The sequence below is a fragment of the Puntigrus tetrazona genome, chromosome 9 (assembly GCF_018831695.1).
Source record: "Puntigrus tetrazona isolate hp1 chromosome 9, ASM1883169v1, whole genome shotgun sequence".
NCBI classification, from domain to species: domain Eukaryota; kingdom Metazoa; phylum Chordata; class Actinopteri; order Cypriniformes; family Cyprinidae; genus Puntigrus; species Puntigrus tetrazona.
The window spans coordinates 16,248,476-16,271,182 of NC_056707.1; the positions used below are offsets into that span (position 1 = coordinate 16,248,476).

General features: G+C 39.2%; 1 protein-coding gene across 6 annotated transcripts in view; it reads right to left on the reverse strand.

Moving 5' to 3' along the window:
• The window catches only part of LOC122351999 (peripheral plasma membrane protein CASK-like), a 96,485-nt gene that overhangs the window by 44,503 nt on the left and 29,275 nt on the right, over positions 1–22,707 (reverse strand). For 5 of the 6 annotated variants that reach the window (XM_043249460.1, XM_043249459.1, XM_043249458.1 and 2 more), the window contains exon 2: positions 8,276–8,388. In XM_043249460.1, the coding sequence (XP_043105395.1) occupies positions 8,276–8,388 (113 nt within the window). Of the gene's footprint in view, positions 1–2,133; positions 2,961–8,275; positions 8,389–22,707 lie in introns of those variants that run through there. The other variant, XM_043249457.1, reaches the window with a different exon arrangement.

The following is a 22,707-nucleotide window of genomic DNA, read 5'->3' on the forward strand; positions in this document are numbered from 1 at the left end:
TTTAAGCAAATGAAAAATTACTCAGTACACATTTTCACTAAATGACCATTTAATCTGATTCAGAGAAATGAATCAAGGCTTGTGAAACTACTGTAATGACAGTCTGTGGGGAACTTCACGGCCTTTTAAAATGCACATTAAAATCATCACATTCCCAATGCTTCTGTATTTTAATGCTTTTTAATTTTACAACAACAAAATCATTGCAAATGTACCACTCAGCAACTGTTTAACGAGAGTCATTTAATAACCCTACCCATAAATCCAAATCCTTAATTTACAATTCAAAACCCCTTAAAGCATAGGCAGCTCTTTCAAACGCAAACACGTGAACCAATCAGCATTCAGACACAGATAGGAGGTGAGAGCAATGCAAGTGTGTGAAGTCGGTCTGTGCAGTCAGGTCCACCTTCAGAGAGGTTCTGCTCACGCTGAGTCAGTTAAAGAGTGCTACAGTGTCTCTGTATTACGTGTACAGTATGAGTTTTTGTGGGGGAAAACTCATACTGGCACTCATACTCAAATAGTGCCACAGTTTTGATTATTGTAAATAAATCTAATTCATCTTTTTTAATTTACAAATTTTCTGCCTGAATGGAAAGAATTTACTTAAGAAATGTGAGTTAGACCAAAAGAACTGATTGTTTCGCAAAAAAACCCCAAAACTCTAGAATAATGCAATGCATGTCTAGTATACGTGCTAAGAAGTGCACCAAACAGGAACTGATGCAACAAACCTCCAACACTTATGAGTTCTTCTTCAGAAGTGTTCATTGCATCAATTCAGGGTGTTTTTTCCTGGGGGACTAATAAAAAAACTGTAACTCAGTTTGTGTAAAGTCAGCCGGCTGGATTGAAACTGCAGCCATGTCATGTCATTTTTGTGTGTGAACGGACCATAGGAGGTCTGTGAGTGTCCTGACTGAACTGGAGAATAATTCCAAGCCAATAATTATGCTGGGCCACGACTCCAGCATATGTGGCCTCTCTCCATCACGCCAGCACTGTCACTAACCTGAGTAAACAGCGATCCATCAAACAAAGTATCAGAGAGCCACCTGACGCCGAGTTCCAGTAACCAGCCAGATTGACCCCTGAAGCATTAATAAAATGACATGCATCCCAGCCCCCCCAAAAAGCAAAGCAAAGGCCTCGAGCAACATGCCCTACTCTGTCAAACATCTCAAAGCACTCAGTCAAGGACGGGAGCACAGATCATTGATGGGGTAGGATATAAATGGCTATGTAAGCAAAATGAAACAAGAAGTTAAAGTGTTGCCATCGCTGAGGAAGAAGGGACAAGGAGCCCTTCTGCTTTACTCCCTGCTATTTTGTGCCCTCTCAAATAGAAGAGAAACATGCGTCTTTCTGAAAGAGAAGTTTGAAGGTCTAAGTTAATGTCTTTCTGAATAACAGTCTGTTATCAAATGTATGGCGATCATTTGAAGCGTATTTCTAAATGATAGCCTACACACTCAAAACACACTGTGTGTGGGCGCTGACACATTTTGACACATTCCAACACATCCAGAGAGTGTTTCTTCAACTAGGAGTATGTTTGGCCATGTGCACCTCAAGAAAAATATGTGTTAAAACAGTGCATTTATTTTGTCTCTTAACAATGCCAATAGTGTATATTCTTATTTTAAAAATATTAAATGATGCCAAAGTTAACACAAATAGTAAAATGGTTTAGCATTATTTCAATATTCATTTAGATTATAAAATATATAATATATAATAGGTATACAGGTAACACTTAAGTATAGGGAAAAACATTTCATTATTAACATTATTATTAGCAGCAAATTATAATTATAAATTACAATTATAAAGTTTATTGAGGCAAAAGTCATGGTTTGTTAATAGCAAGAATAAATTGTGCAAAAATACACTTGCAGGCATGCAGCAATGTGACCTTCATATTAAAAAATAGATTAATTTCAATCAAAATCAACCCATACTAGAGGCTGAAGAAAACGGCCATAAAAGGATGTTTAGAGTTCAATCCACAACATACAGCACTGATGATTTCTTTCAAGCTCAACCTATGCATGCTGTGAGTTAACACACTGGCATGGATTTCACATGATGTTCAGAGACAAATCATAAAGAGGCTGTTAACATGCTCACCCATTTTTATAGAGAGAGAGAGAGAGACAGAGAGACAGAGAGAGAAAGCTGCAGTCAGCATGTGATTCAGAGGTGCTGATGGACGGCGGGGACTCCTCGCTGAGCAGCATTTACGAGCTCACTGTGGCATCTGCAGCTCACATGACACCAGACGCAGCTGCTGCTGACACACACATACAGCAAACACACACCTCCCAGGATCTCTTAGTATCTGGTTAGCGTCATGCTAGAGAAGCAGGCGGCCGCAGGTTGGAGAAGCTGAGGTACAGCTAGAGCATTAAAAGACAAGATATTACATTTGAAGACAGCCATTTACCATCGGTTGCGTCTCGATTTATGACTTGAAGGGCACAAGAGATGTAAAAATCAATACAGCATCTTTTTTATTATTTTGTAATTATTAAAGAAATAATGAAAATCCATATTTCACATTTCTTTGTCAGATGCCGAGCTCCAGAATAATTTCATACATAATATAAAGAGGAGGCTGCTCAGTTCCAGTGATGAAAAGAAATGGAAGAAAAGGTTCCCCCGGTCTCTAGAAATAGAGCTTTGTTCTAAGGGTACTTGAAAAATACATTTCGCATCACATCAAAGAAAAAAAAAGATATAGATATAGTGGATAGTTCAGAATATGCTCCAAAAAGGTTGTAATTGTGGGCCAGTTTTATACTTTGCTTAAAATCCTTAAACCTATTAGCAAAGATGTTTCTGATTAGCAAACAATATCAAAATGTACTGTACTGATCTAAGATGAGAATATCCAATTAAAAACCAGTTAGTATGTGGGTACATGTGGGCAAATCTTTAAGGTATGATAAATGGCATGATCACCAGCAGAAGAAGTGTTCCCTGCTTCTCTCTCTCATTCTTTAGTGGAAGGTTGGCTGATTACAGCAGGCTTGAACAGCCTAATTGTCTTCTAAATGTTGTAATAATTACAGCACAAGTGAAGTGGTGTCCACCCCACCACACTGGCATGGCTTACAGATGCGTGGCTTTAGCACTCAGTACTACAGATATATCCGCTTGAATTCTGCACTAATGTATATATATATATATATATATATATATATATATATATATATATATATATATATATATATGAATACTGTTTACACACACACACACACACACACACACACACACACACACACACACACACACACACACACACACACTTGTGGAGGGAATGAGTATGATTTGAGAATGTGTATTTAGTCTTTACTGACTAACAAGAAACGGCATGATTATGAATTCAAAATGTTGCACCATCTGAAAGGTATAAGGATAAAAAATGTTTTACTCCAAACTCCATTCATGAAGTCCGTTGAGTGTTTGAAATAAATCCTTGTAAGATGATGTTTTAACTTCAAGTATAAAGTATTTTGAAGAAATCTTTTCATGTCTGTGTATAGTTAAGGCTATGTCCACATGAAGCCTGAGCTTTCCCCCATCCAATTTTTTTCCCCTCCTTTTCTCAGTATCTGCATACACGGATAACCACAAAACAATGCAGCATACATGTCAGACCAGCATTGTTTGTTCATGCTTCTGTTGCTGTTATGTAGCAGTGTCTGACCAGGGGCAAGACGTGGGGTGATGATCATTGTTTAAGAAAAATATACGGATTGACCATCCACACAAAAACACAAGGGTGTCATTTTCAAATTTATCCTCTCTGGGACATGGTTTCAAACAAAAATGTTTGTTTATACAGTCTCAAAACAAGTCTAAGAAGCATCTCTAAACCACATCTGCCCCATTAATAGTCTTGAAAAAATAAACTACTTTTGAAAAGTTGCTAAATGCTTTTGGAAAGAAATTTTTTGAGATCTTGGAGAGAGGTTAAAACAAACCATACTGATCTGATCCGTAGAGAAAGAGAGTTCACCCAGGCTAACAACCTCTGCGTCTGCAGCGTTCTGAGTCAATCTTTTCATGATTTGGTGACTTTATACAAATGTTGCGGAGGAGCAAACATGAAAAGCAATGGAGTGTCTTTTAAATTATAATTGTGGATTTCCCACAGGCTGTTTGGAGGCTTTCCTCTCTGTAAATATCCTGAATGGAGCCGCTTTGAAAAACATACACAAAACGCTCTCTTTTCCAAAAATAGCATTAAATAAAAGGCGTAGCTAAACGAAAAGGTAGCGGCAACCTCAAAACAACCTTTTGTGGCAGAAGACACTGCTGGAGCGCTGCAGGGGTGAAGATGATGATGATGATGATGATAGTTAAGACATTTAACATTCGGGCTGTTTGCGTGTGCTATGGTGGAGACTTTAGAACCTCCCGCAGGGAAGACAATAAAGAAGCCCATCTCTCTGCCTCTTGGAGGCTGCATTCCCTTTCGAATCTGGACAGATTTCTTCTTTTTCACCCCACATCAATAAGACCCCACTGAAGTTCGATTGTGGCCCTCTGGATGACCACACACTTTCTCAAAGAATGTGCTGCAATAAAAAAACAAGACAAGGTTACTGAAAGGCCAGGGTGTTGTTCAACCGCCACTCTCAAATACGAGGTTTTATCAATGGTTCTGGGAGCTGGAGGATGAAAGACATTTCAGTCAGTCCTGTAGTAGACGGAGTAAGAATGAGTGACTCCAACAGTCCTGTGCCCTCCACAAAAATCTTACAAAGCTTGGTGTTTTGAAGAATGTTTTTTTTCTTTTCAAGGAATAAAGCTTTTCTAATTCTATTTTTTCTAAATTGCAAGATCATAAATGATAACAATATAACATATTACAAAATAAAATAATAGTTAAAAAAAATGATTACATCATAATATGGAAGCATAAGGTGACCTAGAGCTCTGAGCTTCAATTCAGACATCCGGGCAGTAAAGTAAAATCACAGACATCTGGATAAATGAGAAAGAAACATCCTTAACCTATAAAGCAAACAAATTTCAAACTTAGTCTTGCTACAATGAACTGAAATCAAATCGGCTCACACACTTAGGCACTGCTTTCATTTTACAAAATAACCCTTTCAGAAACTAAAACCACACTGAATATCATCTTTACATTCGTTTCTGTCCATCAGTAAGAGAGAATCCGTCTCATCTGAGCTAAGTGGCCCTTATGGGCTTTCCCTAGTGTTGTGCTTTACGGTAAGTGCTGCAACGGTACGTGAAAGCATCCGTACTCCAGTGTATCGATGTCCTAAGAGTTGCTATAATAAAACACTGGACTCACGCAAACAAAAAGTGTGTGCGTTTATAGTCACTAAACACAGAATAGGTTTTATAGAGTTTGGAGAGGATTTGTCACAGATGGCTGGCAGCTGGCACGATGACCTTAAGGTGCTTCAAACACAAAAGTGGCACAGATGACGGTGTGGTTTCCCCCAGCTGATGTCTAGACAACAAAAACAATCAGCTTTGTGATGTGCCAACAGTAGTACAGCGTTTCATACAGATTTATGTTTATAGGTGAAACTACAAATATGCGCAGATGCATGCACTACAAATGCCACTGGCACTTTCACTGCTTTTCACCACCTGTTATTCATAGTACAGTAGAGGAAAAAAACCAACAGAAAAAACTCCCAAAACCACCATATATTACTTTAGTATTGAGCAAAAAGAGCTCATCGTTACGTTACATTTCATCAAGTCTAGCAGTGTAAACAGTCTCTCAAAAGCAAAATCCTAGAGCAGAATCTGTAACTGAAGTGTCAAGCAGAGCAACAGTCACTAATGTCACTTAATTATGGGAAGTGTTGCTCGTCTACAAGGCTCATTACCAGACTGTGTGCTCCTGCTGATTTTTCAGATTACGCAGAGATTCCACAGGTCTGGGTGCAATGATTTGAATGATAATATAAGAAAAGGTTTCCGTTGGTATAAAAAGCCACCAATGTTAGAATGGGTGATTTTTAGGAAACACAGCATTCCTTATAGCATATCTTAACCAATTAAAAACAAGCATAACATGTGAAAACCTATGTGAATGTGATTTGACGGGATATTGTGTTGGGTAGTCTCAGCCACATTAAAGTCTCAGTGGTCTGAAGTCACTCAATCCTAAGCAATTACAAATTTCCGTCTGTTATAAAGCTCACATTTCCATTAAAAAACAAAACTCAGAAATTTGTACCCAGGTGCAAAATTGATGTGTTTTATGGTGTTTGAATCTTCAAGATCTCCATGAAAGAACATATCTAATGGACTGTGTGTTTTTTCTGGTATGGTTTATAAGGACACAAATGTGTAGAATGAGGCGCGTACTACAACGCAAACATGGTTTATGAGAACACTTTCTATGTCCCAGCTAACCTAATGGCTTAAAAAACAGTTCTCTGTGTTTTGTGCCAGTAGTTTTGTGTGAGCTGGCATGTTCAGGGAAAGAGGACAGAACTTATACAGTCTAAAAACCATTACACCTAGTCCTCGTAACCAAAATTAAAGTGCAAGGAGGCAAAGTTCACAGAGTTGCTTCTATCCTAAACTCAGAGAAGAATAAACATTTAAAAGGTAACAGAGTAACAAAAGTCAGAGTTACTGCAGCGTTTTAATCACCGAGTCTCATGAGTTTTACAGCAGATTCTGAAATACCAGCATGAGTGTGTTCTCTCCCACATAGGAGAAAGACAGATGGGAGGTGGGTAGAGTGTTTGCCGAGACTGTGAAACTCAGGAGAGATGAGACAGAGGTTTAGCAGTGGACTGAGATAACACAAAGCCCTGGGCAAAGATCTCTTTCTCACATGCACGAGTACTTAACATCCTACCCAAAGAACTTCTCTGTCTTCAGAGAATTCACGGAAACTGTTCAGCTATGTTTCCATGCTTACACAAATCCTCACTGATTCAGAGCAAGTACAGTGAATCTGTCTGTCTCCAGGGAGACTTGTAGACTCCGACCTCAGTACTGCACACACAGTACTGTATATCAGCCAGTTCACTCCAAGCATGATAATGATGAAGACGACTGTAAAGAAAACGATATTAGCGTCCACACAAGAGAACAATATTGTCTGTTGTATTCTAAGGACACAATTCTCAAGCTTGTGAGAACAGGACAGATTCTGATAGGCTATCGATGTTTGTAGTGTCAATCAGCTGAAAAAAAAACATTGCTCTGAAAATGATTTCCACGAACATGCACTCGCTCAAATGCGACCAAGTCAAATATTAACTCGCACATTCTCAAAATAGACTGTTGCAAATGTGACAATTTCAGTCGCAGTCTATAGCTCCGCATCTTGCTTCAGTCTATTTATGTTTGCATACTACCCCTGTTCTTATTCAGACAAGCACAGGAAGATGAAATGTGACAGGAAAATGAGAGCAAGAGGCAGTTATTTAGTCAACTCTTAATCAGTCAGTGCTATCTAAACAGAAGAGGATGACATTTAAGGGGAACTGTTCTCAGGTGTGACATCCCTTACAAATGACTCATTTATTACTTGTTTAGTGAAATAAGCACTAAAACAACATGACCCCCCAATTCCCAAAATATATACAAATAAAAAAAAACAGCTAAAAATTCTATATTAAAAAAGTATGCCAAAGAATAATTGCATTAATAATTGTCTTGTTGCAAATGCTTTGATAGACATCTAGCTGGAGTAACACACACACTCAGAGCAAGACTCACACATTGAGAACACTCAAGCGTACTGCTGTTAAATCCTCCCCAATGTGCCATTTAAGGTAAAATCTGTGATCACACTTCAGCACAATACAAAAAGTCAGGTCTTCAGTTTACTCTGTCCAACCGCGGTGTAGTCCTATCTACGATCTCAACAAAACACAACACATGTGGTGCCCACTCTCAGCGTTATGCATATATGTCACAGCCAAGCAGCACTTCTATTTTCACATCAACAAAGTAATGCTAATTCTTCAGTACATTTTGGACAGCTGTATTAGTTACTGAAACCGCAGATGTTTAGGAGGTGAGTTGGTGGTGTAGACATATCGAATTTCCTCTCCAGAGCTGCTGATTAGAGAGTGGTTGATCAAATCGACACGAACCCAGTCATTCATTTTGGGTCCTTTCCAGCTCTATGTAAAGAATTCGGTGCTTATTCATGAAGTAACACTGAATATGTATGCTGAGCTCTGGAAAGGTCGCAGCTGATGAATTCTCTTCACAATCGTCATCAAAAGAGGAGGCTTGAGTGTTTTACCTTCTGTGCTGAGGCCAGGGCTGGAGGTGAATTTGGCCACATCCACAATCTTCACAGCAAACTGTTGGCCTGTCTCTCTGTTGATGCATCTTCGTACCACACTAAACGGCCCCCTGAAAAGGAAACATACAGGTAAATTACTTGAGTCCCGCACATTCTGGGATAAATATAGGCAGTGTTGCCATTTAATTAAACCAAATGAGATTTACAAATCTTTACATTTTGGAAATAAACTCTTTATTTTATACATTCACTCAGGTATATGGGTAGCCAGTTTAAGAATCATAATGATTATGATCCCTAAAATGTTTCCCATTTTGGATGATTATTCAGTCTGATTTATCAGTCTGTGACTGATGATCATTTTTATACAGAGTCTAACAGCAATGAATAACCTATGAGTGGGCAAATAAATATTACTGTCAATAAAAAAAGTTCAGATCTTTCCCAGCAGTACAAAAACCATAATCAAACATAATAACACACATGCCTTAACCTTCCTGCACAAACAATTTTTCATTTAGCTGGCCTCAATATTACCTTTGTTTCCTCTGCTCTCCAGAAATTTAGCTGTTGTTGCTACTTTGACCCATTAACCTGTTACATTTTATCTATAAACAACTGTAATTAATTCATAAAAGTACCCAAGTACCCACAAGTCACTCATTCAAGTACGCCTCATATGGCAACGGTTTTGGGGAAGAAGTGAGATTTTCAGTCTCAACAATGTCATTAGAGCCGTGCACGGCTTGACAACTACAAGCTGGCTGAAGTAAAAAGCCTGGCCTCTTTCTAGGAATAAAGGAATGCACACATCAGCAATGAGGATGATGAGATTGTTCTGTTTGAGGAACAGCGGGAAGTAGAGAGGCTGGGGAAAGGCTGGCTTTCTGTGAAAAACTGTGATCTGATATTCCAAAGCCTTTAACCCTTCTCAGCATGAGCTCTGAGTGTTTCTGCCGGCCTGAAGAAAGATGGCAGCAGAGAGACCTCTGAAGCAACTTTTGCTTGTTTGTGTGCAATGTGTGCTTGTTTGTGTTTGTGTCTGTCCTATAGGTGCTGTGCACTCAGACAACAAAACAAAAAAGAAAAATGTATCTGAGTAAATGAAACATAAAAGAGAGTAACATTTAAATTCTCATAGTATGCAAATAAAATAATTAATAACTTTAAATTAATATAACTTTATCCTTATATAAATATCCTTAGGATTTAGCTTCAAGCTTGACAGATCAGATCATCTCTGTTCTTGTAGACAGAAAAAACTATTCTCTGCAGCGAGTGAAAATGAGTTGGTGTGATATTTACCTACTTTAAGCTCAGCGTGGCCACATTTTCAAACTTGACATTTATTCTCTAAATTACTGTCGACGAGTCTGTAAAGAATTTCTCACCCTCCTCCTCAGGTACGCAAGTTACATTTCATTACAGACGACCCAGTTCACTCTGACCTGCAGATTTTCAGACATAAAAATAGACAACCTTTATGAAATATGTGTTGTCAGAACCTCTCTCTGTACAGTTCCCAGGTCAGTGCTCCACGGAGAACACTTTAAGGCTGGCTGCTGTCTTCTGTCATCCGACTTCTCTGGCTGAACTGTTAATGAACCGCAGGTGCAGCGAACATGTGGAGCACAGAGTTTAAGGGAAGTGTTTGGAGAGCAGCAGTGCTACACCGAATCTATAACTGAAGGCTGATAAAAGTCTTTACTGCCACTTTAGGTCAATTTAATGCATCCTTGCTGAACACAAATATTCCTATCTTTTTAAAAACACCTCTTGACCCCAAACTTTTGAACAGTGGTGTAAAAAAGTATTTATCTATGCTGCCAGCGTAATGTAAAAGGCAGTATTTTTCAGACAGAAATCAAATCAGCTCTAGCCAAGTGCAATGATCTCATTTACTCAAGCTTACACAATTAAAATTTAAAAAGCACGCAAACGCACAGACCGCAAGGAACTTTTGTCCTACAAGTCAAGAGTAATTGAGTTTTTACGCAGAATATTTGTTGAGATTTACTAAAGCTATAAGCCACAAGGTTAAAAAGGTCTTGTCTGGCACGTCACCATGAATGGGTGCACCATCAGTCTTGTGGCTTATTGCTTTTAAAAAAAAAAAAAAAAAAAAAACTTCAGCAAGACCATCCATAACAGTAACAGGATTTCTAAAAATAAATCTCCACCTAGCGATACAGAGAATTAACCTCGATCAAACCATCAGTTTATTATAAAAACCCACATTACATCATTTTGATGTAGCTAATCAGATGTCAAGAAGCCGATAAAACCAGGAAGCTGGAAAAAAAAAATTGTGTGTTGTGCGGCATTAACATTATAGAACAACATGGTTTTAACGCGACCTTATATGCTGGCATATAAGAATAATTAGCTTATGACTGCGCGTGTAATTATTATCCAAAATTATCCAAAAAAAACCCTTTTCCAAAATTAGACAACAGTTTACTGACCTTAAAGAAACAAGTAGACACTTAATAAATAAAAAGATCTGCATTTTAGGCACAAGTCTATTCTGATTCAGCTATAAAATTGCAATGCCGGCAAACTGGAGAATAATGCAAATTGAAGAGGTGGTTGAGAGCTTATTATTATCACTGTATCTTGCTAATACGAGTGCGAGAGGGGCTGTGTTTTCCCCAACACAAACTGCCGGAGCAGATGGCGTGAAGCGCAAAGCTGCTTACTGGCAGAGAGCCGAGGTGCAGCCACGCGTGGCTCAGAGCTGGACTCCACCACGCTAAACTGCTGGAACTGTGGATACATGACACTCAGAAGCGCCATAACATCTGAAGGGGGCTTTATCTACTCAATCTGTCACGGCCCTCATGTTGTTTTTGGCATAAACGTTCCCTAGACATTACATAAATGATGTTGTGTATTAACACCAACCATGAACACAAAAAAACATTCAGTTGTGCGGAGCTGTCTTTTCCAGACATCAGACGGTACGCATGGAGTGGAGTCCTGAAGGAGTTGCTGTGGAGGTTGATGTCCACTGACAAGTTGAACAAACTGACTGCTCCATGTGTGGGGGGGGGAAATTATGCTGACTGAGGAATATCTTGCTGGCCTCTAAATTGTCTTCCCAAAAAAGAACGGAATAATTAAAATGTTTCAAAGCTAAAAATGTCTCTAGAGGTTCTTCTTGGCAGCCATTATACCTTGCAAAAAAAAAAAAAAGTCAAAATAGTCTCTATGAGCGTAGAGCTGTCCATTATAAAATTCTAAAATGTAATTAAAAGGATATTTCAACACAGAGGATGGAGTTTTAACAAAAGTTATGCAGTAAAAAAAAACAAAAACCCCAGAAAAACTCCTGTGGTATAAGCAAAATAGGAAAACTATCCATGAGTAGTGGATAAAAAAACCACCAAAATGCAGACATACAATCTGTAGTTTTCATAAAAGCCGTGCAATTTGGTAATTCGTGCTGACAAATAAATGGAGATTTCTTAATCTTAGTCACCTTTATTTAAATGCCGATTTATATAACAGCGGCTGTTTTCAAGCAGCTTTACAGTATTAAACAGGGAGGTACTTTTTTACTTTATACTACAGATGTTGCAACAATACATAGCTGGTTAAAAACATTATCACTTAATTAAGTAACTGAATCTATTTTAAGGAGCTTTCTCCAAGCAATTCAAGAAATAGCAGGAAAAGAATAGCATCTTACACACATAATGGGATAGCCCTAGTATTTTTTATCTATTTTATGGATGTCAATGAGAACTAAAATGTTCATCCTGATTACTTTTCACTATCCAAAGAAACACTAAAATCACTTTTTCCAGTGAAAATGAAAAATGCATTTGACAAAAGCAGTGCACATGGAAACCTGTGAGGTGCCCTGCTGGGCTGATTTAGCATAGCATTATGGGAACCGAAATGATGCAGTAAGTGTGCATCGGCCGTTCGCTCCCAGCAGCTGCTATAGATGACAAGCACAAGCAGCGACATGCTGTAGCACGCAGCGGGGATGCCGTGTTTGGTGCCAGAAAGAAGCAGGCAGATTAGATAAGACCAGTGCAGACATGAGAACAGCGGGTATAGGTCACATACACAGGATAAACAAGTCTGGGTAAACCACTTTACAGCAAGTTGAGCAGGTGAATATTTCATTGAAGTGTCTTTCTGTGCAAGAGTGCTGAACGATCATAAATAATGACGGACAGGGAAGATGTCCTCCGCAGCAGTGCATGACGGGGGAGGATGTGCTGGCAGGCAGAAATATGAGGTGAGGAAGGAAAGAAGAGTGAAAACAGGAAAAGAAGCACAGAGAGAGACGCGACGCAGGAAGACGAGAGAGAAAAGAGAAGTACAGAAGAGGATATAGCGGAGGATGAGAGAATCGGTCAGACAGCGGGGAGGCTGGCAGGGGAAGAACGCTGGTGTTTTGTGACAGCTGGTATCTGTTACAGTGAGCAAGAGATGATGGTGTAGGTGTAGGGTTTCTCCTGTGGAAGATAACTCCTGAGACAGCATGTGTGCATGGGTACCTGCAGGACACCTGACAGCTCAGGGAAACATGGCCACACTGTACAGAGGATGTTCAGCATTGTACTAAAATTATACTCGTTGCACATTAGACAAAGGGTCTGTGTGTATGTACTGTGTCAATATGTGTAACTAAGGTCAATTTATAAAACAGCTGAATAAACGGAATGACCTCTGCTGTAACAAGCAATGAATGTGTCAGTTTAATGAAGAATGTTAAATGCGTGCTTAGGTCTTGATTAATGTTCACATTACCCACGCCATAAAGACAGAGACGTGTCAACTCATCTAGTGTTTCAAAGAGAGAAGTAAATACGGGCACTAGAGGTACAAAACAGAGAACAAGAGATAGGCGGAACTTACGTTCCAGAAAAAAAAAGTGCTGTCGAGCTTGGGAGTGTGTCGTTTATTATCTATTAATCTAAATTAATCTAAATAGCTCATCAAAATAAAAGTAGTGTTAAGTGTATTTTAGCTAAATGTTGTAACAGTAGTTTAAAAAAAAAAACTTTTACAAATACTTGATGAATTGCATCAAATGTGCATTGGTTTTACTAAAACATTCATGTGTGGCCTCGGTAGCGAGTTTAACAATCACAGATGGGAAATTAAAAAAAAAAATGTTTTATTAATTATCAACAATGTCTTGTGCTTTTGTTAAACTGTATTGTGCAAAAAGGCACATAATTAACCCAAGAACTCGCTCCCACAGACCTGCACTCTATGGTAGAATTAGCTGATATTAAACCATAAGTGATAAAGGGGTTGACTGATTGTGTTCACTGACAGAGCAGTAGAGATTTCATTAGAGTGAGATGTAAATCTAGATGATGAAGACGCTGACATCAGTCCAACACTTGAGTTTCAACTGCTCCAGACCGAATATCATCTTCTAAATCGCTTGCCATCTAGGCGAAGAAAGGAGAAAAAATAGGGTTTGAATAAAAACCCACTCAAACGGCTAATTCAAAAAGGAAATGCAACTAAAAGAAAAGGAAATCTGCATCTCAGAAGCTAATTTTACAAAGATTACAGCCACTGGAGCCACAATGGAGACCGGATGATCTGTGGTAGCTAATGCAGAGGTTGTAAAGAAGGCCTTCAGAGAGAAATTACACTGCTCCGGCTCTCCATAGCACATTCAGGAAGCCTTGGAGGAGTGCAGCTGCACGACAGAGCCACCAGTGCATCACACTCATCTGCTCTGTGAACAATTGCATTGACCCGAGTCAGACAAGTGACAAACACAAACAGAAAAACACAAGCAAATACTTGGAGGATAAAAAAACCCCAATAATAATAAAAAATAAAATAATAATAATTATACACACACACACACACACACACACACACACACACACACACGTATATGCACTTATAATAAATAAATGTTCACAATGCATGGTGTACTGCAGTGGTTCCCAACCAGTGTGCCGCGGCACTAAGGGGTGCCGTGAGATCTTTTGAGGGTGCCGCCAAAATTTCGGGGAAAAAATTCCAAGGGTGCCTCAAACAAGAAAAGGTTGGGAACCACTGGTGTAAACAGTATTCTCATATCATCTAGGACTAGGTATAAGGTGTTGTTGCATGCAAACTCTCGAAATGAAACAAATAAATAAATAATAATAAAAAAGCTACGGAGATTTTAAATATCTATTTCCTTATAAGGGTGCCGGGAACTTTTGAAAGGCTTTCCAAGGGTGCCTCAAACAAGAAAAGGTTGGGAACCACTGGTGTACTGTGATGATTAGCTCTCACACTGGACACATAGAGTAAAAAAAAAAAATAAAATTTTTAAATCTATTCTGGTGGCAATAAATGATTAGAATTGAAAGTGCACTGAACAATCACAAACAGTCGATAATGTAAAGGCAACATCACAGAAAAAAAGAAGAATGATATTTCAAGCCCTTAATGCTCAGCCGTAACAAATCAAAATACAATGTCAGCCTGGTCACAAGCAGCTGAGGCCGCCCACATGTGTGTGAGAGGCCTTTAGAGACAGGCATGCTGTGGCAGGTGAGTTATGTGCATCATACAACCCTGTCAGTCCAGCTTAAAATTAAAGACCCTCAGTCCAGAATCCCCATCCATCCCAGGAACGTGATTTAAAGAACGTCCCTCCATGCTCTTACAAAGGGAGTTCATCACAAAAGGAGGTCAGTATTGTAAATGTCATGTGTTTTACAGCATGCTTGTCCATGGCCCAGTGATTGGATATAATAGCCTTCAGCGAAGTGGAGAAACGGGAGGGCTGTGAGCTACATGTTGCGGTATTTCTGCCCCCCCCCCCTTGCATTTCTGACAATTCACGACAATCAACACGCACATACCACCCACTTTCTTGCTGCAAACAAAACACACACTGGAGAACTGAGGGGCTGTGGAGACTGCTTTTGCTGACTGCTCTATTTATGCTGCCGGTACAAACAGTCAAGAGACTGAGCAGCTCTGTTCCAAGAGAGCTGCCTCGCTGTCTACATAGACATATACCTTCCCAGGCTATCTCATAATAATCAAAACGGGACAGCAATGCCATTTAAGCTGTCCGAAACGAGCAATGAGAAAAGCACTTTTTGAATGAAGGTAATAAGAGAGTGGTCTAGCATTTACCTACATAGTGTAACATGCTATTCCACTTTTTCAGCTGCCTCGGTTTTTTCTTCATTCATTTTTCCCATAAGGATTTAAAAGTCTTTGTTAAATAGTCAAGAACCAAACCATCCAGCCATCATTTTGAGCTCATCACTGTACATTCTTGGATTGCCTTTCCATGAAATTATCAAGTTTAAGCCTTCAGAAACAAACCTACATTACAGTACGATAACGGAAAAGCCAGTTCATGAGGGCAAAGCAGAATGAGAGTTTCTAGACTGCTATCGCTCACAGCAGACATCTTTAATGCTTGGCAGATGATGCTGGGAATGCAACAAGTCACAAGCCTTAATATCAAGCACGCATACGCAAACAAATTTAGACACTTTTCGAATAGTGGACAAAACATTAGCTCATGTCCGTGGCAGTCAAAAACCCTGCAGCAGAAGAATAATACAGCATAGCTCCATCCAAGGAAGGAAAAAAACCAAATCAAACCTTACTTCAGAGAAGAGAGCAAACATTTGGGAAATGAAGCCTAAGTGAATTTCATTAGCATATTTCAGCAGAATAAAGCAGCTCATTTCACTTCTCCTCCCCTTAGTCTCTTATCGTCAGACTGTTGAGCGCAGGCACTCACAGCACACACACGCAGCCCTACAGAAAAGAGATATCACATGCATCATGGGACAGGTGCTCCATACAAACACGTGCATCAGCTCTCTTTACTCTCATAATGGCATGAAAACAAACAGAAGGGCATTTAAAAACTGCACCGCTCTAACAGTGGTTACAGTGAAAAGAAGACCACCTAGTGTACAGATTACATGGTGTCAGATCACAAGTCACTGGTAAAAAGGTTTTGTCTCTTCGGACAAATGCAATGGTTATATACGTGTTCACTGAATATGCACCAGTATAAAACCACCACAGATTTTAACCTAAAAAACAAACAAACCGAATCCCAACCCATGGATATATTTAGAATAACTTGTGCTCCAATTTCGATTGCTGCTGCCACAGTATTGTTCTGAACGCAGAGTTCAGAAGTCTCTCAAGCTCACCAGAGCTGCATTTAATCAAAACAGTAAAACAGTAATATCGTTAATTACTATTACAATTAAAGTTAACTGTTTCTATGGGCGATATCGTTTAAACGTTTGGTGCAACCTGCACCAAAACAGGCTCGACCGAGTATGTCTCTGGTCTCTGATTCTTATAAAAGACTTCTTCAGCTACTTCTCCTAGAACACTTTTACATAGCAACTTAATTGCCCATTGTAAGCATAATGGGTTTTTTTTAGAAAGCAACAGCATTACAATTTAATAATAAAATTCTTGTTCGTGTAATTGAACTATTACTAACTATATAAAATGCATAAAAGACATGAGTAACAACCAGAAGGGTGACATATTCATAATAACACTAGTAGGCTAACCGCTACAAAAAATATAGACACATAGGTGGGTTTTCTGTTTTTTACTTTTTCTGATTATTTAGAGGCCTTAGAAATGTGAAACAGTAGGCTTTAGGGTTAATTTGGTCTCAAATGTGAGTCAGAAGAAGAGAAATCTTGCAGTTCACGTAAATCTCTCTGCTAGTTTTAAGTGGGCGAGATGTGTCTGCAGGGGCTTTGTCAAGCATCCTGACTGGCTAAGCCATAAGCTTGACATGCAAAGACTTTAATAACACACAGTCTGACTTAAAAATCAAACAATATACTGTTATGCAGTCTCAAAGAGACATTTTCTCAAGATAGGAGTAGAACTTTCTACTAAAAAAAAAAAAAAAAAAAAAAAGTTTAAAAAAGTAAATATTAAAGATGTCTATAAGAACATATTCTCAACATTCGGCCCGACTGTGAACGATTCCTCCAAGGTAATGTGCCGTTTTCCTTGTCTCTTTGTTCTGCTCTGTTCTGACAATCTCCTTTCATTGGCAGTTTAAGAAAAAACAATACGTTGGCAGCATCACAGGAAGAGGCAATTGTTCAAAGACATGTGCTCGCCCCCGCAAACTCACACTGGAGAGATCCAAGCAATAATAAACCGCCAATCCACAGAGGTACAGGGCAATAACCAAACACCTGTTTAGCTCGCAGTGGGGAAAAGACCTGCCCTGTCTGACAGTGCAACTTTCTGATGGACGGCAAGACCTGATCTCAGGTCAGATGAAGCTTCGTAAACTAGCGCCGTCTCAGCACTGCCTCAAGAGCATCTTGGTTTTCAGCAGAAAACCAACAACCTGTGAGGTGAGCAAATCTAAACTGATGTAAGATCAGAGTGACGAGTTGTTAAACAAGAGAAAGCCAAAGCAGAGGCGGAAGTCATGGCGTTTGAGCTCTAGAGCAAGAGTGTATACACATAAAGAGCGAGGGAGCCGGAGACAGGCAGAGAGCAGGGGACAGCAGACAGACAGGCGGATGGATGCTCCAGGCGCTCCCCAGGGGTCTCTGGCAGAGCAGACAGCAACCTTAGCTTCCATTAGAGCTGCGTCACTCTGCACCTTTCCTCCTAGACAGCGCTAATGATTTCCTGTCAGCGCTGGCCAATACACACACACACACATACAACTACATGCACTGTAGAAAGCACTTACCGCAGCAAATAACTGAAGATGATACATACAGTATGCTAGGACGGTGAGCATTTTCAAACTTAATTTCCGCAGACAACAAGAAGCGGAAGAGATACTCGGTTTTCATTGAATTTTCCTGGCCATGAAAATACAATACATTGGCAAAACAAGCTAGTTTCTAAATTACTGGCAACATTTGCAGACAAACAGGATTCCCATTTTGCAAATACATATAATCTAACATAGGCCTGAAAATACAAGTATACTAAGATACTAAATATTGTATTTCATATACATGAATTTGAAATACTGCCCATCCCTTTCAAGGATGCAAGTCATACTGGTACACTTCAATTAGGGCACGGAAACAATAAACAAAAGAATAGATGTCTGCACACTGAAATTATATCTCCAGAAATTGAAAAAAAGCTAAACCTTTTGCCCAGCCAGAAGTCATTATTTATATTTTCTTTGCATTCAAAAAGCAATTATCTATCAAGTCTTCCTGATCCATAAACAAACTCAAAACCAACATGTGTGTGCTGCTCTATTTGTGCCGATGCCGTCTCTCCTTTTCTCCTCTGCCTGCTGGTCCTCTAGTGGCCAGCTGGTGTCAGCAGCTCTTTATTGAGAGCAGCTGCCACATCAGGTACCTGTGCCAGCTGGGCACATCGCCCTGTTGGCCACAGCTGCCACAGCTAATCAGAAAGCACTGCTGCCAGGGCAAAGCTTGATGGAGCAGGCGTGGAGAGATCTGTTGTCCGTGCGGCTAGGAGCCCCGGGCTGCCCAATGCAATGCCTGCTGTGCTTCTCTCCGCGGTGGGCAGAGAACACAAGATCAATACAGCCTCCAGCTGGCATCAACAACCTCAGTGGCGGGGTGTAGATTAAACACTGACGCCCAACTGGTATGGACTGGTTTAACAATACAAATCAGTAAAGCTAATGGAGAAAAGCGGTGGATTAGCTTTAGTGCAACGTCCAAAGAAGTCAAAAAAAATAAATAAATAAATAAATATATATATATATATACACATATATATATATGAATCTTTTGAGTGAATATAATGAGAAAGAATTCATTTATGTCCTCTATTTGCCCTATTACATTATGGAAGTGTCATGGCGGACGCTGTGGGTGATAAGCAGTAAGTCTGTCCAGGATTCCGTGCCAGTGTAACAGATTTAAAGGGAACAGGAAGTGAGAGAAAGAGAGATAAAGAGAGACGGCCCACTCCACTGGCAATCAGAGACAGGTAATCTGTCTCAACCCTTCTCAATGTAATCAGACTCAAACGTTCAATTCTTGATCTCCTGCTGCACTCAGCAAGAGAAACTGAGTAGAAGATTAAAAAGACATCATGACACTGAGCAACAACCTGAATGCTCACACCCTTCAGGGTTTAAACGCCACAAAGCTTCTCAAGAACATTATATACCCCCCGAATCAAAAGAATAAAAATGTATTATACTTTACACACTGGGGGTGTCGCAATATATTAGTATGATAACCATGATATTAAGAAAATGAAATGACTGAAATAGTTTTAGTACTATATGAGAGTATTGTAAATCGTACAGGACCCGTAATTATCCGGTGTGTAGCTACTACTGCCACACACTTTACTCACACCTGATAAAACAAGTGAGGGAGGGTTTTTTATGATTCTGTAAAAAAGACAGACACCTCAGTCTGCAAAAAAGTGCCGATCAATAGTAAGGTCTTTTTTATAAGTGTACAGTTAAATAGAGAATTCCAAATGAAAGTGAGCACCCCTATGCCCTTTTCCCTTCAAGTGTGTTCTTTGAAGCATTACCTCTTGTATACGCTGGTTGGAACTCTCTCTTGGGAAAGGTACTGACCAAATTAAAAATTCTTGCATGTGTTCTACTGAAGAAACAAAGTCACCTTGGATGTCCTGGGGGGTAAGCAGATAAACATCGAATTTTCATTTTTGGGTGAACTATCGCTTTAATGGCCCTCCGGAAGGCTCCTTCTTGAAGGGATTCAGGTGTTTATTTTCATTTGGAACGCATCTACAAATGGCATTCCCTTCACAAAGTGCCCTTCAAGAGCACAAAAAGCCTTTTGGAATTCACCTATAGTTAAAAAGTAATTGTATTTTTTTTTTTATCTATATATAGATATTAAGATAACACTATTTTTTCCACAATAACTGTGCAGTGAAAATTTTATATCATGACACATATATTTTGCAAGAATATGAGTTATTTAATTCACTTCTTAAACATACTTTTAGAGCCACTTTTATAAAGTAATTTTTTCATGTCAAAAAGCACTTACATTAAACAGTTTAAAAATGTATAAGAAACTACATCTGTTTTTTTTTTGTAGGCTATTCATTGTGTGTTACAGTATAATGAATAAGATCTCAAACCAGCCTCTACCAACCTGGAGGCAAAGCCGTTACATTTTACAGCTTCATTAAACAAGCCCTATTAGAGGTCATGTCTGGGTGAGGACCAAAGGCTCAAAGTGCTTATCAGCTCACCGGGAGGCTGATTGACCACTCGATGACATCTAATCACACTTCAAACTCTCGTGCCTTGTTACTAAGAGAAAAAAAGAGAACTTGCTGCTGTTAATACTGCACTGTGGCCACTCCAGTTCATTATTTCTATACAATACTTCATCGGTTGTCCAGCCCCACAGCTGCTCCTCTTTTACATGCGGCTATGAGGTCAGGCAATTTTGTGCTTCTGTACGTTTGTGGTGTAAATGTACAAGAACAGAAGCATAAAAATACACTCACACTGAATCTAAAAAAAAAAAAAATAGCAATAATACAGAATAAGTATATGTGCCTAAACGTGACAGATAGCATATACGCATGTGTGTGTGTGACCTGTCTCTCCATGAAACAAACACACAGTCTGTATTACCCTATAAAGCCTCCCCCAAAGAATATTTATGAGACGTGGGGCTCCATTTCAAGCATTACCATCCGTCTGCTCCCCGCCCTGCTGACACTCTAATCACATTCCCAGCCCTCTACCACCTTTACCACTCTTCACTGCAAACCTGTTTCCTTTCTTCTTTGGAAGAAGGCCAGAGGAACAGCATTTCATCCTGCGCCGAGGCCTGTGCTTCAAACACGCTCAGTGTGTGTATTTGGCTCAGTTATCGGCACAAGCAAGAGGTTTGACTCAGCACTTTTACCACACGTTCACCGTTTTTACCGCTATCCTGTATTAATCTTTAACCTTACAAATCCCATTACATCTGTCCTCCTGTTGTACGCAAGAGTGTGTGTGTGTGTGTGTGTGTGTGTGTGAGAAAACGACACTGGCTGCTTTCCCAAAATCTAGTAAGCTGTCAACCTTTTTGATGCATCATAGGTTTATTAATTTAAAAAAAACTGTCTAGCTCAGAAGCTCACTAGGTTTTGAAATGTAGCTGACGCTGTCCGATCTCCTAGAGAGATAAAATTAGGAAGGCACAGATCAAATCAGTGATGCAGTATGTGTGACGGCTACAAGAGAGTCATGATGCCCTGCGGTCGTTCTCTGCTCCCAGAAGACTTATGCACAATGTTCCTCAACGTGTATTCAACATAGACCTAGATTACACTCCACTGGATTTATAACAAGACACTTTCTCTACAATGAATGTATTTGTCACATTCTATGTTCCAGTATGGTTCGAGGGTTACACATACCTGTTGAAGTAATGTATATTACAGTATATTTTAAATGACATATAGGCCTAGTAGAAATCACAGTTACACTAATGTTTAAAGATTTTTTTTTTACATTTACATTTCATTGTTCAAGTCTCTTACGCTCACTTTGGCTGCATTTATGTATCACTTATATAGTAATGGCAAGAAATACTAATACAATTTAAAATCTTAATGTTTCGTCTTTTAATAACTTCATTTATTCCTGAAATGGCAAAGCTGAATTTTCTGCCTCATTTCTCCAGCCTTCACTGACCTGAAATCACTCAAGTAACATTTTGACTGCAGTGTTAAAAACAGCCGTGCTGCCTAGTGTTTTTGAGAATACAGTGATATTGTTTTTTTCAGGATTCCATGATGAATAGAAAGTTAATTCTGTAAATTTTGATCAACTGAGCTCTTGCTAAATAAATGGATTTCTGTTCAGAAGAAAAAAAGATGACCCAAACTTTCAAATGTAGCCAAAGTCAAAAAAACATATAATGCTTAATTTTTAATGTGGATACATTTTTTTGAATTTTCATAATTATTATTTCTAGATATGATATTTATAATATTATGTATTGATTCAGGTCAATTTGTGACTTACGATATATTCATCCTTTGAATTTACGATGCCAAAATGTTTTTTTTTTTTTTTTTCAGTTGTCAAATATAAAAAAATATTAAATACTTGTGTGTGTGCAACACACATCAGGGGTCCAATAAAAAACTCCAAACACACACTGAGTGTCATGTCTGATATGATTCACACATGATTGATGGCAGAGCGTGTGACTATCTCAAGATCTGAAAAGGCACACAGTGCCATATCAAACACTCTTTAGGCAATGTGAAATACAAGCAAATGTTGACAGAGTGACATGGCTTGGGTCGAACAGCCATGCATGAACTCCCTGATGACAACATTGACTATGTGTGACCTATTGAATTAGTTCTGCCCTAACTTTGCCAAGCAGGGTAGCCCGAGGCATTTCAGCACTGTACACCGAGAGCTGCCAGCATGCTAACATCCTCTGAACATTATGAACTGAAATGGAAAT